Raw genomic sequence first — 14,355 nt, 5'->3', positions numbered from 1 at the left:
GAAGTTTACCAGACAGTTGTGCAGGAAAGCTTTTGTTCTATGTAAATTCATGTAAGAATAATAATTCCGTAGTTCTGCTTAAAACAATTGCTATTTGGATTCACTTTTTCATGCTGATTTCGAATCAAGCAAATCCTGCCTAAATAGTCCCATTGCATCAATGCTATAAAATTATTCATGGGAGAGAGTATGTTCATCAATTTTCTGTCCAAAACTCAAATCTTCTTCCTACGTCTGTGCTATCAGGTCCCCCAGTCCACCCCACTGCCACTGGACACATCTTATTTTCTTAACAATGACCAACCACAGAGCACAAAAGCAATCTTTCACAAAGTGTACACGAATCACTCAACTGTGCTTGTTCAAAGAGAACAATTACTTTTTCAAAGAGCATGAGGGTAGAGACAGAAGCATTGTCTGATCATTTTACTGAAAGCATTGCAAAGGTGGTCAAATTGAACATACACAAACTATGGTATTTCTTTGCATTGCTCTGTGAAGATAAAAGAAAGTCTAAGCAATTGTCAGGCTTAACAGGGTGATGCTAACATTGTAATCTTGCCTAAAATATTTCTATAATTTAAAAATCACCCCCAAGGGAAACATGTGTACATGATGTGAGCACACAATTCATAAAGACATAAGTACACATGGTTAACAGAGAGAAAAATGTTCTAACTCATTAGTATTCCAGAATATGCAAATTAAAGCAAAGATTCCATCTTGAAATTTATAGACTTAAAGAGTTGAAGATATACTTTTGAAATTGCTAGTGTAAACATGTATTAAGCCCCTGCTGTCTACATGGCACTGTTCACCCAAATGGATTTTTTAAGTTTTAAAAATCATCAAACAGACACATTTTTTTTTTCTTTTTATAGTGAACACCAGGACAACAAAGGATTGTGTATTACACGTCTGACCTGGTAGGTAAGCTGTAGCCAGAGTGTTCTGTCAATCTGGTTGAAATATGTTTTCTATAGTGAATAGTTCTTGGAGGTTAATAGTTTGGTACATACTCTATAAAGAAGCCATACTCTCAAGAATTCACTATAGCAATTGGGTTTGTTGATATGCAGTGTGAGTAAGGGAAGAGCATCTCACAATTACACCATTTGGCTCCAAAGCCTCAAACAGTCTTCCAACGCTCCATACCAAAAAAAAAAAAAAGAAGAAGAAGAAGAAAAGAATCCCCCCCAATCCACTGAAATGAGTACTTCTGTGTTTAAAAAATGAGGTCTTAGCTTGAGAAACGATGAAACACCCATCTCAGTTCCTTGCTTTCTATCACAGATCATGTTATACAGAAAGCCATGTGAGGTCAAATTTCCTTGTTGAGGAAAAGGGGTCGTTTCAGTGCTTTTTGAAATTACCAGCATGAAAACACATGAAACACTTGACTGTTTTTGGTGGAGATATTCTATGCGCCAACCCATGCGCGGGCACATTCACTTCCTGCTCACATCAAATGAAGAATAGCACATTAAGAGGGCTCTGCATGAAAGATGCTGGGAGAATATAGGACTTGCAGAAAAAAAGTGCTGCCCAAGACTCTCAGAATAGTCATCAAATTGTTCTCTATACTTTCCTATATTGTTTTTAATTTCCGGGGTGGGGGTGATGAATCAGAGAACACTACAAAGGTACAAATATATGAATAACACCTTTAAGTTTTCTCTAGTTAGTTCCCAGTTAGCTTCACAGCACTTCTTTTTGCTTGCTACCATTACATTACAAAGTGGTTAAACCCATCAGTGTATTTTTTTTAAAGATTTTATTTTTTTAAGTAATCTCTATACCCAACATGGGGTTCGAACTCACGACCCCGAGACCAAGAGTCGCATGCTCTACTGACTGAGTCAGCCAGGCACCCCCCAACAATGTATTTTAATAACATAATTCCACCGTGACAAAAGAGTAGGGGTTTCTAAGTTAGTGTTAAAAGTACTATACAAATATTGTAATTTCTCAGAGTAATAATATTATCCTAACTGAAAGTCAGCACGCAGTGGGTTAGTATGCAAGAACAGCAACAATAACAAAACAAAACGTAAGTAAAAACAGAAATGAAAGCCATGAATGGTGTAACAAGACAACAAATCGGGTTAATCAAGGCATTGACTCATGCTTTCCACCATCTATCCCCCAGAAAAATAAAATACATATTTGTCACACTCACAATTTAAAAAGAAAATCAAGAAAAAGGTTTTCTTCAAAGAAGTACTCCCCCTCCATTTGTTTTTCTGCTCTGAAACAGAGAAGTGTCTGTTAGCCGTGGCATTTGCTAAATGAAACATTTCTTGTGATAAAGTTGCATGGCAGGTGGAGGAGAAATTTAGCCACCTGTTCTCATACTCATTTGAATTTGAGTGCTAAATCTGTCAAGGTATTTCCTTCCACCCTTGAGAAATAAATTAAAAACTTAAGATTGGTAGAAGTTATTCCCCAAAGATTTTTCTATAGATTCAAAGTATGCATACTGCACTGAATTCTAAAGATCTTTTTTTTAATTCTAAAGATCTTAATAACCTTCTTACCTCACCAAAGTTAGAATCTTAACCATCCTCCTTCAACCCTCCCAAACAAAAACTGAATGATAGACATGACAAACACATACACACACAAACAGACGCATGCACACACATTCTCTCTCACTCAACTTCCATTAAAAAAAACGGGAAATTGTTTTTAAAAAATCAGAAAGAAAACTTCAACTTATGACATAAGGAAATACATATAAAATAAGTCTGGTATTTTCACCTAAAGGAAGAAAAAAAACCTTAAAAACTTCAACTATTTTAAAGATATGTCCCAATGAAAATGGCATTTACAGCATCATTATACAAAGAAATTACACATATCATAGCACCTTTTCTTAGTAAGGCCTAAATTAATTGCTGTTTAAGAAACAATGGAGAACAGAGCTCTTACTGAGGTGCTTGCCTGAAAGAAATCAAGAAAGATAAAGCTTTGGTTAGTTATTTCCTTGTATTTTTTAATGACACAAGTGTAAGTACTTTATTGTCAACTTGCAATGAATTCACTAATGGAAATCTTTAGCATGTAGGATATAAAATGGAGGCTAATCTTTCCAAGGCTTTCTTTTGTGCTGTGGCAAATACCAGAATCCACAAAAGAGAAAAATTCTCAGTTCAAGGTGATAGGGTCAGACTGCAAAATGATTTTCTGAAGTAAAAAAGCTTCTCTACATGCATATGTCGGTCACATTTAAAATAAAATCACATTAATAAATAGCTGATGTCAGTTTTAACATAGGAATAAGATCGTTTACCCAGCACCTGCTACATACTAGGCATTGTGCCAGACACATTCTCTGGGCTACTTAATCCTCACAGCAATCCCATTTTAAAGACAGGAAACTGAAGCTCAGAGAGTTTAAGGCTTCACTGTGAGTCTGGCAACTATGGTTTGAACTTGAGTCTGATCCCAGATCCCACAATGTTCCCATTACACCAAGCCTGGAAAAAAAAAATGAAAAATACGCCCTAGGCAATTGTCATTTCAACGCTTAGTTGATAAATACGAGGAAGATCTCAGAAAGACACATTCTGTTAAAGGAAAGTAATTTTTTGGTTGGATTAATTCAGTCTAAAATTACCCACTTTTCCCACTTGCATAAAAACAATACCAACGCTAAAAATCTCTCATGCCATTCTCCCAACACACAGACGGTAAGGAGGCAGCCTATCTTAGGATATAACTGAGATCAAATTTAGGGAGAACTTTACATTACTGATATCAACATTTAAGGGAACACATTCTGAATTCCAAAGCCACCCATCGCTATCACAGAAATAGCACTACAACACAGATGAGGGAACTGGGCTAAACAAATGGAATGACAAATGATACTCCATTAGATAACTATGGCAGGATGAAAGTTAATTATCCAATGCATAAAGCATTTGCACTGAATATCTCAATCCTGTCCCTGAAAAACTTTAAAATTAATGTTTGTTCCCTCTATCTACCATATTTCAATACTTTAGTCTTTCTTCATCTTGTAAAAATTCACATACCAATTAAACTATATCAAGTCTCATGTATCTAGACCAGAAAATTCTTCTGCTTAGAAGCTTGGTTCATATACTATTTCTCATTCTTCACATTTTTTTTTAAGATTTTATTTATTTATTTGAGAGAAACAGAGACAGTGAGTGAGCAAGCATGAGTGGGGGGGGGGGCAGAAGGAGAGGGAGAAGCAGACACCCCGCTGAGCAAGGAGCCCGAGGTGAGGCTCGATCCCAGGACTCTGGGATCATGACCTGAGCCAAAGGCAGATGCTCAACCGACTAAGCCACCCAGGTGCCCCTCATTCTTCACATTTCTTATTAATATTGTAATAAAAGATATAGATACATACACACATACCTGAAGTAGAGTGAAAAGAGTAAGCAAAAGAATGAATTCCTAAATGCTGATTCCATACCTACTATATATAAAATAACTAAGTCAAAGCTCCCTTGCCCTAAGAAGCCATACAGGGTAAGAGAGTCCACAAGAAATAGTAGTAGTAGAGGGAGATGGCAATATGTAGATGTGAGTTGGGGAAAACAGCATGTACTCCCATCACTCTCAATAACCCCCTTCTCAGGACACAGAGAAAATAATAGTTATAATCCTCTGGCCACACATAAGCCCTATGGAAGGATGATCCACCCTACAGCCAGCACCAGGCCTGCCATTGAGAAGTCTAGCTGTACCTAAGGCAGGGAGCATGACTTCTTCTTCAATTCCCAAATGAAGAAACTGGAATGGGAGCTCCAATACCCTGGCCAACGTTCTTTGAAGGAGCTTTTTGCTTTTGCTCCCAGAAGATTTGTTAACCAAGGTGTCATTTTACTTCTATTATCTGTAGCGCACTAACTTTGAAATTTGATTCTTGAGCTATGGTGCATTTCAATGGAAGAGCGTGTTATTAAAGAACTGGGCTTATGCCTGCCTAAAATGTCAGTTTATTAAATATTCAAACAGCCAAGTTATCCAATTTTTTGAGTTTATTATAAAGGCAGATTCCACAAACGCAAAACCAATTAGAAATCACTTCTGTTTGGGAACAGAAGAATCATTATTCAAGTGGTAAAAATCCTATCCTTTTCTGAATTTCCTAGTTACATTCAACTTCATAAAGTCAATAATTCATGACCAGATCTTAAGGGAATGTTTATTTCTCTTTTAAAAGGAAACATGACCAAAAAAACCAAAGAGTAAGACTTTTAAACTTACAAAGTAATAACCAATTGCATTTGGTTTTAAGAATTATAATTGGCAGCTCTGAGTCCCATTGCCTCTATGTCTTCAAAGCCTGTAATAAATGTAACAAATCTCAACCTTGATTCTGCAAGTACCTAGAGGCATCCCTAATTATTTCAATGAACGTGGTAAAAATTTCAGTATTGAATCAATCATGTTTTAATACAGCATGTTTAATGTGATGTAATCAAATCAGTGTTTTAATTTGGCAACCAGTATTTTTCACACAGGGCAAGGTAATACAAAAAAAGTATCAGAGGACAGACCCTCAATACCAATGAATCTGGGAATCATACTTAGGATAGTTCTTTCAAGCTTATCTCAGATATCGAGCCAATGGAAACAAAGAATCAAAGTTATATAATATTTCATATTAAAATTATTTTCCATTTTGTACACATCTGTGTCATCATTAAGATTTTTTTTAGTGGGGGGCAGAGGGAGAGGGAGTGAGAGAATCTTAAGCAGGTTCCATGCCCAGCACGCAAACCCAGTGCAGGACTGAATCTCACAATCCCAAGATCATGACCTGAGCCGAAATCAAGAGTCGGACACCCAACTGACTGAGCCACCCAGGTGCCCCAAGGTGGGTTTTTTTTTTTTCATAAAACTTTGTTAGAAGACTTTAAGTTATCCCTCTTATAACAATGCTTACATAACCACTGTCTACCTTAATTTCTCAAGTTGTTAGGAGATGCAAAAAAATCTTTACTGTCCTTTATAGCCCACCCACCTATCTACACATTCAAGTATCATAGTCTGAGTTAAAATGAAGTTGTTGTTGTTTTTTTAAGGTTTTATTTGATTTATTTGACAGAGAGAGAGACAGCGAGAGAGGGAACACAAGCAGGGGGAGTGGGAGAGGGAGAAGCAGGCTCCCCGCTGAGCAGGGAGCCCGATGTGGGGCTCGATCCCAGGACCCTGAGATCATGACCTGAGCCGAAGGCAGACGCGTAACTGACTGAAGCCACCCAGGCGCCCCATATTAAATATTCTTAATAAAATTAGTAATGACTTCTAGAGCGCACAGACTGTTCTGTTTTGTTTTGTTTTTCCTTTTTGGAGGGAGTAGATGCAAAATAAAATTCATTGGGAAGTTTGCCACTTTGGGGGCAAGGTGTTTCTTTTTAGGAAAATTATGACTTCTGGCTTAAATAGAGGGTGTCTTCTTGCGTGGAATTCCAAAAGGGTAGAGGCAGACCATATCATTTAAACAGTATGACACAGTAGGAGTCAAGCATTCACATTTCCCAGTCATTTAAGTGGGAATTGTATTTTATTATTTTTAAAAGATTTATTTATTTGAGAGAGCGCCCACGCAAGTGGGGGGAGGGGCAGAAGGAGAGGGAGAGAGTTCTAAAGGAGATCCCCCCTGAGCTCGGAGCCTGCCATGGGGCTTGATCCCAGGACCCTGAGATCATGACCTGAGCTGAGATCAAGAGTCAGACACTTGAGTGACTGAGCCACCCAGGTGTCCGTGAGTGGGAATTTTAAATAGAAGATAATCAGAGCACTTTCAGACTGTGTGTGTGTATGTGTTTTGCAGAAGCTAGTTAAAACTGTGAAGGAGTAATAAAGTACTGCCTTGATCTGCTTGAGATAAATAGGAAAGAGGGATATCAAACAAGAGAGAAGCTTCCTTTCCTTCCTTCCTTCTTACAGTCTTTTATTTAAAAAATTTTTTAAAGATTTTATTTATTTATTTCACAGAGAGAGACACAGCGAGAGAGGGAACACAAGCAGGGGGAGTGGGAGAGGGAGAAGCAGGCTTTCAGATGAGCAGGGAGCGCAATGCGGGGCTCGATCCCAGAACCCTGGGATCATGACCTGAGCCGAAAGCGGACGCTTAACCGACTGAGCCACCCAGGTGCCCCCCTACAGTCTTTTAAACCAGTGTTTCATGCCCCAATTTATAATTTTTGACTCTCAGAGTACAGATGAGAAGGAGACAGGGGAGAGTCACCAAGTAGGTAAGGAGAGCAAAGAGTCGAGGTGTTAAAATTCTGCCCAGCTAGTTGGAAAATGCTGCTCTAAATGCTACTTCCCTCACTCACCCCATTTACACCAGCTACTTCTTGAAGCAGTAAGTCATTTTAAATCTCCAAAATCTAATCTTTTCATAGATCCCACTTTAATGAGAAAAATTGGTTTATTTAAATGTACGCTTAATGGAAACAAATTTGACTACATAGTTCTTAAAGATTTTATTTTATTTTATTGAAGATTTTATTTTTTAAGCAATCCCTACACCCAACATGGGGCTCAAGCTCACAACCCCAAGATCGAGTCGCACACTCCACCTACAGAGCCAGCCAGCGCCCTGGACTACATAGTTCTTTTTTTTTTTTTTTAAGATTTTATTTATTTGTTTGACAGAGAGAGAGAGAGAGAGATAGCGAGAGCAGGAACACAAGCAGGGGGAGTGGGAGAGGGAGAAGCAGGCTCCCCGCCAAGCAGGGAGCCCGATGTGGGGCTCGATCCCAGGACCCTGGGATCATGACCTGAGCCAAAGGCAGACGCTTAACGACTGAGCCACCCAGGCGCCCCCAGACTACATAGTTCTTAATGATCATTTTTGGGAAGCTTGGCCAGACAGAAGAAAGTTCAGGAATCTAAGTGTCATGCATTCAAGAGAGCTATAGATAGGATATTTTGGATTCTAGAAGAAAATCGTTATCATCAAAATATTTCAGTCATCTATGACTCCTGTTCCTTCCCAATCTCCTATGTCCAGTCAACTGTCAAAGTACCACTGAATCTCTCTCCAGTATGTTCCTATCCTTCACTTCTCTCCACTGTCACTGGCCCTACACCATGCTTCTGGCATCTATTACTTCTTACTTGGATTTGGTTATTAATATAAAGTACATATTTGTCACAGCATAGCTACTTCACATACTGTGACTGTATTTATAACTCTGTATTTATAACTTCCTTGCTCAAAAGTATTCAATGACTCCTCACTGCTTCCTGAACAAAAACCAAATGCCACACTCGGGTTCAAGGCTTCTTTGCTTAGCCTTCCTTAACCTAATACACATTCCAGCAAATAATTCAAAATAAATATATATTTAATGGCTAGAATATAAATAAAAACCCAAATCTATTCACAAACTATCAACTGTTTTGTTTTAGAGTATGTTGTTTTCATACATAGTAACAGCTATGCCTTATTTCTATTGTTAATCAAGTAATGTGTAAAAACCATTTATTTTAAACATTTTTATTTTTTTAAGATTTTATTTATTTATTTAGAGCAGGGGAGGGGCAGAGGGAGAGGGAGAGAGAGAGAGAGAGAGGGAGAGAGAATCTCAAGCAGACTCCATGCTGAACTCAGAGCTGGACATGGGGCTTGATCTCACAACCCCGAGATCATGACCTGAGCTGAAATCAAGAGTTGGACGCTCAACCGACTGAGCCTACCAGGCACCCCTTTGTTTTTTTTTTAATTTTCATTCCAGTGTAGTTAACATACAGTGTTATATTAGTTTCAGGTGTACAATATAGTAATTCAATAGTTCCATAGATTACTCAGTGCTCATCACAACAAGTGCCATTCTTAATCCCCTTCACCTATTTCACCCACCCCCTCGCCCCCCTCCCCTCTGGTAACCATCAGTTTGTTCTCTATAGTCAAGAGTCTGTTTCCTGGTTTGTCTCTCTCTTTTTTCTCCTTTGTTCATTTGTTTCTTAAATTCCACATATGAGTGAAATCATATGGTATTTGTCTTTCTCTGATTTATTTCACTTAGCATTATTCTCTGTAGCTCCACCCATGTTGTTGCAAATAGCAAGATTTCATTCTTTATTATGGTTGAGTAATATTCCAGTGTGTGTGTGTGTGTGTGTGTGTGTGTGTGTGTGTGTACGTACCATACCATCTTTATCCATTCATCTATCAATGGCTGCTTCCATAGTCTGACTACTGTAAATAATGCTGCAATAAACATAGGGGTGCATGTATACCTTTGAATTAGTGTTTTCACATTCTTTGGGTAAATACTCCGTAATGTGATTACTGAATGGTACAGTAGCTCTATTTTTAATTTTTTGAGGAACCTCCATATTGTCCTCCACCCTGGCTGCACCACTTTCCACTCCCAGCAACAACGTACAAGGGTTCCTTTCTCTCCACACCAACACTTGTTGTTTCTTGTGCTTTTGATTTGGGACCTTCTAAATGGTGTGAGGTGATAGCTTATTGTGGTTTTGATTTGCATTTCCCTGATGATGAGTGATGTTGAGCATTTTTCATGTGTCTGTTGGCCATCTGGATATCTTCTTTGGAGAAAACGTCTGTTCATGGCTTCTGCCCACTTTTTAATTGGATTATTCGTGTCTTTTTTTGTTGAATTATGTAAGTTCTTTATATATTTTGGATACTAACCCTTTATCGGATATGTCATTTGCAAATATCTTCTCCTATTCACTAATGTTGTCTTTTAGTTTTGTTGGTTGTTTCCTTTGCTGTGCAGAAGCTTCTTATTTTGATGAAGTCCCAATAGTTTATTTTTGCTTGTGTTTCCCTTGCCTCAGGAGACATATCTAGAATATTTTCAACATTTTTGATAGCAGGAAAATTTATTTAATTTAAATCTAATATTTGCTAAGCCTTTGCAATTAGGCCGAAGTCCTTTTAGGTATAAAACAATTAAGAAGTTAAGTAAATGTGGATGATTTTTTTGAATACTAATTTTAAAATTCATGTCTCCTAAGCCCTAGTCAGCATTCCTTTTTTCCGAATCTGCCATTCCTTTTTCCAAATTACACACGCAAAACATGTTATCATTTAAGTGCGAACATGCTAGCTTTAAAACATAAATTTGTCTAAAATAGCTTTTCCCATGATGGTAGAGGATATGTGAACACAAGTCAAATAACTCTTAAGTCTAAGAGTAGTTGCAGTCTTGGAACAGATTATAATCTTATTTTCTTTATCAAATTACTATTTGATGAACCATGACTAAAGTATTCTCGTCATTGGGAAATTGTTTCTACTAAAATTACTTTCAGTCTGTGCCAGCATCATGGTATTTATCAGCAAGCAAGAAACAGAATCAGGATTTTGGATTAGTTTTTTTTTCATAGGAAAGATAGGCATAACTTACTCTCTAATGAGACTGTGATATATTAGATTACTGCATATATCAAATGAAGCAATTCAACACTCTTACGTGAAATGATCTGCACAGGGCTCCAGACCTAAAAACGACTCTCCCTAAATCCATTCATCTAACTCAGCATTTATGGAGCTGCACTAGAAGATAGGTAAGACAGGGCAGGACACTTGCTTGTAAAGAAATCACAGCAAAAGAAATAATTACTTTCCAAATGGTTAAATGGTATAAAAAATAATAATAAATTCTCACCATTATCTACTAACGAATACCATGTTGCACAATTCATATAAGCCACGGTAACAAAACTAATTGCAAACTTTGCTCCCTAGTACAGGAGTGTATCAGTCCATTGACAGCATATAAGGACCAAAGAAACAAGATAAATAACAGTAACTTTCCTTACTATTATTTTATTTTAAAAGATCGTTCATCCCAGATCACATTACATCATTTGAAAAAAAGGCAGTCTCTAATTGCATCTGTCTCTACAGCGCAGCAGTAGGTCTATGAAAAATATTCTGATGGTCCAGATCTTCAGTCTCCTTAAGATCAAAATGTTGGTTCCAATTCCATGAACTTTTGTTTAGCTGTGAATCAGTCAGAAATGATTATATACACTCAACCTTTGTAGGAAAGTGCTCATAATAAATGAAAATTGCTTCAGTTTGGTGATGCTAAAGGGATTGGATAGCCTATTCACCACCTAGAACATCCACACACTTTTCAAAATTCTGTTTCAAATATTTCATGGGTCCATTCAAAGTAAAGCTAGGTCACACTAAGTGAGTTAATAAGGAATTAAGTGAGTTAACTGCAGACAAGAGAAGAGCTCCAATGTAAGCCCACCTATAAAGACAAATCTAGTTGAGGTTTTTGTAGTAAACTAGTCTTAAACATTAATTTGTAATACAGTTGATGGAATGGGATAAAATAATAAAAAGGAAATACAAATCAAGAATGGGTTGAATCATCAAATACAACCATGCATGAAGGAAAAGTGATCCAACATGAATATCACATTCTCTTCCAAGGTATAAAGGTATGACAAAGAGTAATTTGTAAGGTTCCTTCCTTCTTGGATTCAAAGAACTCTCCCTGAATATGATAATTATGTTCTTTTTTTTTTTTTTTTAAGTAAGCTCTACACCTAACGTAGGACTTGAACTCATGACCCCAAGACCCAGACTCACATGTTCTACCGACTGAGCCAGCCAGGCACCCCAGTAAGTATGTTCTTCTTAAGATGGCAAGGTCTTATCCCACTGATCAGTGAAAAGCACTATATTTTTGAAATCAGAGAAACAAAAAGTGAACACAGAAGATGTTACAGGGCAAGTTGGAGGTGAAAAGAAAAGGTGATTTAGAATTTCTAAAAACACTTGCAGTGAGAGACTTTAATGTGGGAAGGAAAAAGGGGGAGAGAGGAGGGACACTAATGTAGTCCAGTAGCCCTTGAACACCCAACAGAACTTGACCTACAACCTATCATTCTCATGATGTTCCCTTCTCAAGTGTTAGTGCCATAAAATATAGTAAGTATCCAAGCCTTTCAAATAAAAAATTCAATCAAGCCCCTATACCTTCCATAATAGAAAGCAGACAGTGTCCAGAGAGTTAAAAATAACCAGTTCTGAGTCCAGAACATTCCCACACTCAATTCCAAGTTTAAACATGATAATTCCAAGATAAAACATGAAGGTGGAACTTTTGGGGTGCCTGGGTGGCTCAGTCACTTAAGCATCTGCCTTCGGCTCAGGTCATGATCCCAGGGTCCTGGGATAGAGCCCTGCATCAGGCTGCCTGCTCAGCCAGAAGCCTGCTTCTCCCTCTCCCACTCTCCTTTACCGCTCGTGCACGCGCGCGTGCTCTCTCTCTCTCTCTCTGAAATAAAAAAATCTTAAAAAAAAAAAAAAAAGAAATGGCACTTTTCTACATACTGACTTGCAGGAGAATCCAGTTTAATGTTCAATAGCTGAGTGGCATAGACAGTCCTCATTTGTGCTTTTATGGTTCCTATTTCACGGATGTTAACAAAGTAACATCCAAATTTCGGTGTTTTCCTCTGCACTAAGCACTGAAGGGCATTAGCATGGCAACAGTCACATAATTGTATGCCACCACCAGCTAATTTTTTTAAGCAGGTTCCATGTTGGGCATGCAGCTTGAACATGGGGCTTGAACTCAGGACCCCAAGATTGAGACCTGAGGTGAGAATAAGAGTCGGATGCTTAACCGACTGAGCCCCCAGGCACCCCATGCCAGGCAATTCTCTAATACCTTTTGAAGATTTGTTGAAGGTTCTCCCCAACTTATATTATGTATATAGCTTTCCAGAGACATGTGAGGACCTTATAGTTGTTAAATATTACTTTCTTATAGCCTTCATGTTTTATCTAATTCTGAACAGTGCTCCAAATAAGATGAAAATGTTTTGAGAAAGTGGAAAGGAATGCAGAGTCCTTTGAAATGTTTTCTTCAATTCATCAATAAAATACAATCAACATCAACCAACTTGTATGATGCACTCATTTTACAACGTTTTAGACAGCTCTAATATCAATGGAGTAATTTTGAATGTTTCTGCTCATTACATAAAACTTTATTAAGAAAACAAATTCTATGATTTTATTAAAAAGTTGGCACTATGGGGCACCTGGGTGGCTCAGTTGGTTAAGCGTCTGACTCTTGGTTTTGGCTCAGGTCGTGATCTCAGGGTCATGAGATCAAGTGCCACATTGGGCCCTGAGCTCAGCACAGAGTCTGCTTGAGATTCTCTCCCTCCCCTTCTGCTCCTTCCCCACACACTCTCTCGCCCTCTCAAATAAATAATAAAATATATATATATTTTTAAAAAGTGGCACTAATGCTAATTATTAGCTTTTAAAAGGAGACTTTGGACCATGCAAATCATCTTAAAAACAGCCTGCATTTCAAGAAGTCAAATCAATAATAAAGTCTGAAATTATTAGGATCTTGGTTTTAACTCACACCTGCATTTTATGTGTTTGCGTATACTTGCAAAACTGATGTATACATTTGTGCTTATTTTATAGGACTTGGGAGCATAATACAAGTTCTAACAGTAGAACTGGTTTTCATGATATTTTCAACACAATCCCAGATTATAATGCCGTGCCTGGAGAATTCTACTTTTTAATAAGATTTCCAGGAAATCACGGTTGCAGAGTTTGAGAACTGCCTAGTGATGTTTGATTTATTCGAATTTTTGAGAGCAAAGTCACTGGTGCAGAGATTCATAAATTTGGCTTACTGATAAAAACGTACAATTTGTGGAACCCCTCCTGTATTCTCCAGGCAGGCCTAATCTAGTCACATGAGTCCTCAGAAGTGGAAGATGAAGGCAGAAGAGTAGGTCAGAAAATGATTCATGTGAAAAGGACTTTGGCCACTGTCAGTGTTGAAGATGGAGGAAGGGAGCCACAAGCCAAGACATGCAGGCCGCCTCTAGAAGCTGAGATCAACTCTCAGCTTACAGCCAGCAAGAAGACAGGAAGCTTGGTGGTCCGACAACGGCGAAGAACTGAGTTGTGCCACTGACCCCAATGAGCAGGAAACTGATTCTCCCCTAGAGCCTCCGATGCGAACACAGCCTTGCTGTCACCTTGATTTTAGCCCAGGGAGACCCATACCAGACTTCTGAGCTAAAAAAAACTGTAAGGTAATAAATTAGTGAGGTTTTAAGCCATTAGTCTGCAGTGATTTGTTATGGCAGTAAGAAAACTAATACAGAGTCCTTTTCGAGTGCTTGCACGCAATTAAGCAATGGGACAAAAATGTCCACAAGAAAATACTAAACATGCTGACTGGGGAGTACCCTAGGAAAGTACTAAAAAGAACCTAAGAGCTAGAGCATTGTCCATGGTGGCTGATTACCATGGGGGGAAAACGCGGGGAGCCAATGAAGATAGAATAGTGCTTCAAGAGAAATAGGAAACAGTGA

General features: G+C 38.2%; 1 protein-coding gene across 14 annotated transcripts in view; it reads right to left on the bottom strand.

Moving 5' to 3' along the window:
• The window catches only part of KLHL13 (kelch like family member 13), a 199,358-nt gene that overhangs the window by 48,197 nt on the left and 136,806 nt on the right, over nt 1–14,355 (bottom strand). For 7 of the 14 annotated variants that reach the window (XM_081808357.1, XM_081808358.1, XM_081808359.1 and 4 more), the window contains one exon: nt 2,180–2,248. The exons of the other annotated variants lie outside the window; for them this stretch is intronic. In XM_081808357.1, the coding sequence (XP_081664483.1) occupies nt 2,180–2,248 (69 nt within the window). The remainder of the gene's footprint in view (nt 1–2,179; nt 2,249–14,355) is intronic. 14 annotated transcript variants of the gene reach the window in all.

The sequence above is a fragment of the Leptonychotes weddellii genome, chromosome X (genome assembly GCF_054177405.1).
Source record: "Leptonychotes weddellii isolate Sample4059 chromosome X, ASM5417740v2, whole genome shotgun sequence".
Lineage (NCBI taxonomy): Eukaryota > Metazoa > Chordata > Mammalia > Carnivora > Phocidae > Leptonychotes > Leptonychotes weddellii.
The sequence above is the reverse complement of the archived record's forward strand: the minus strand, read 5'-3'. Positions and strand labels throughout refer to the sequence as shown.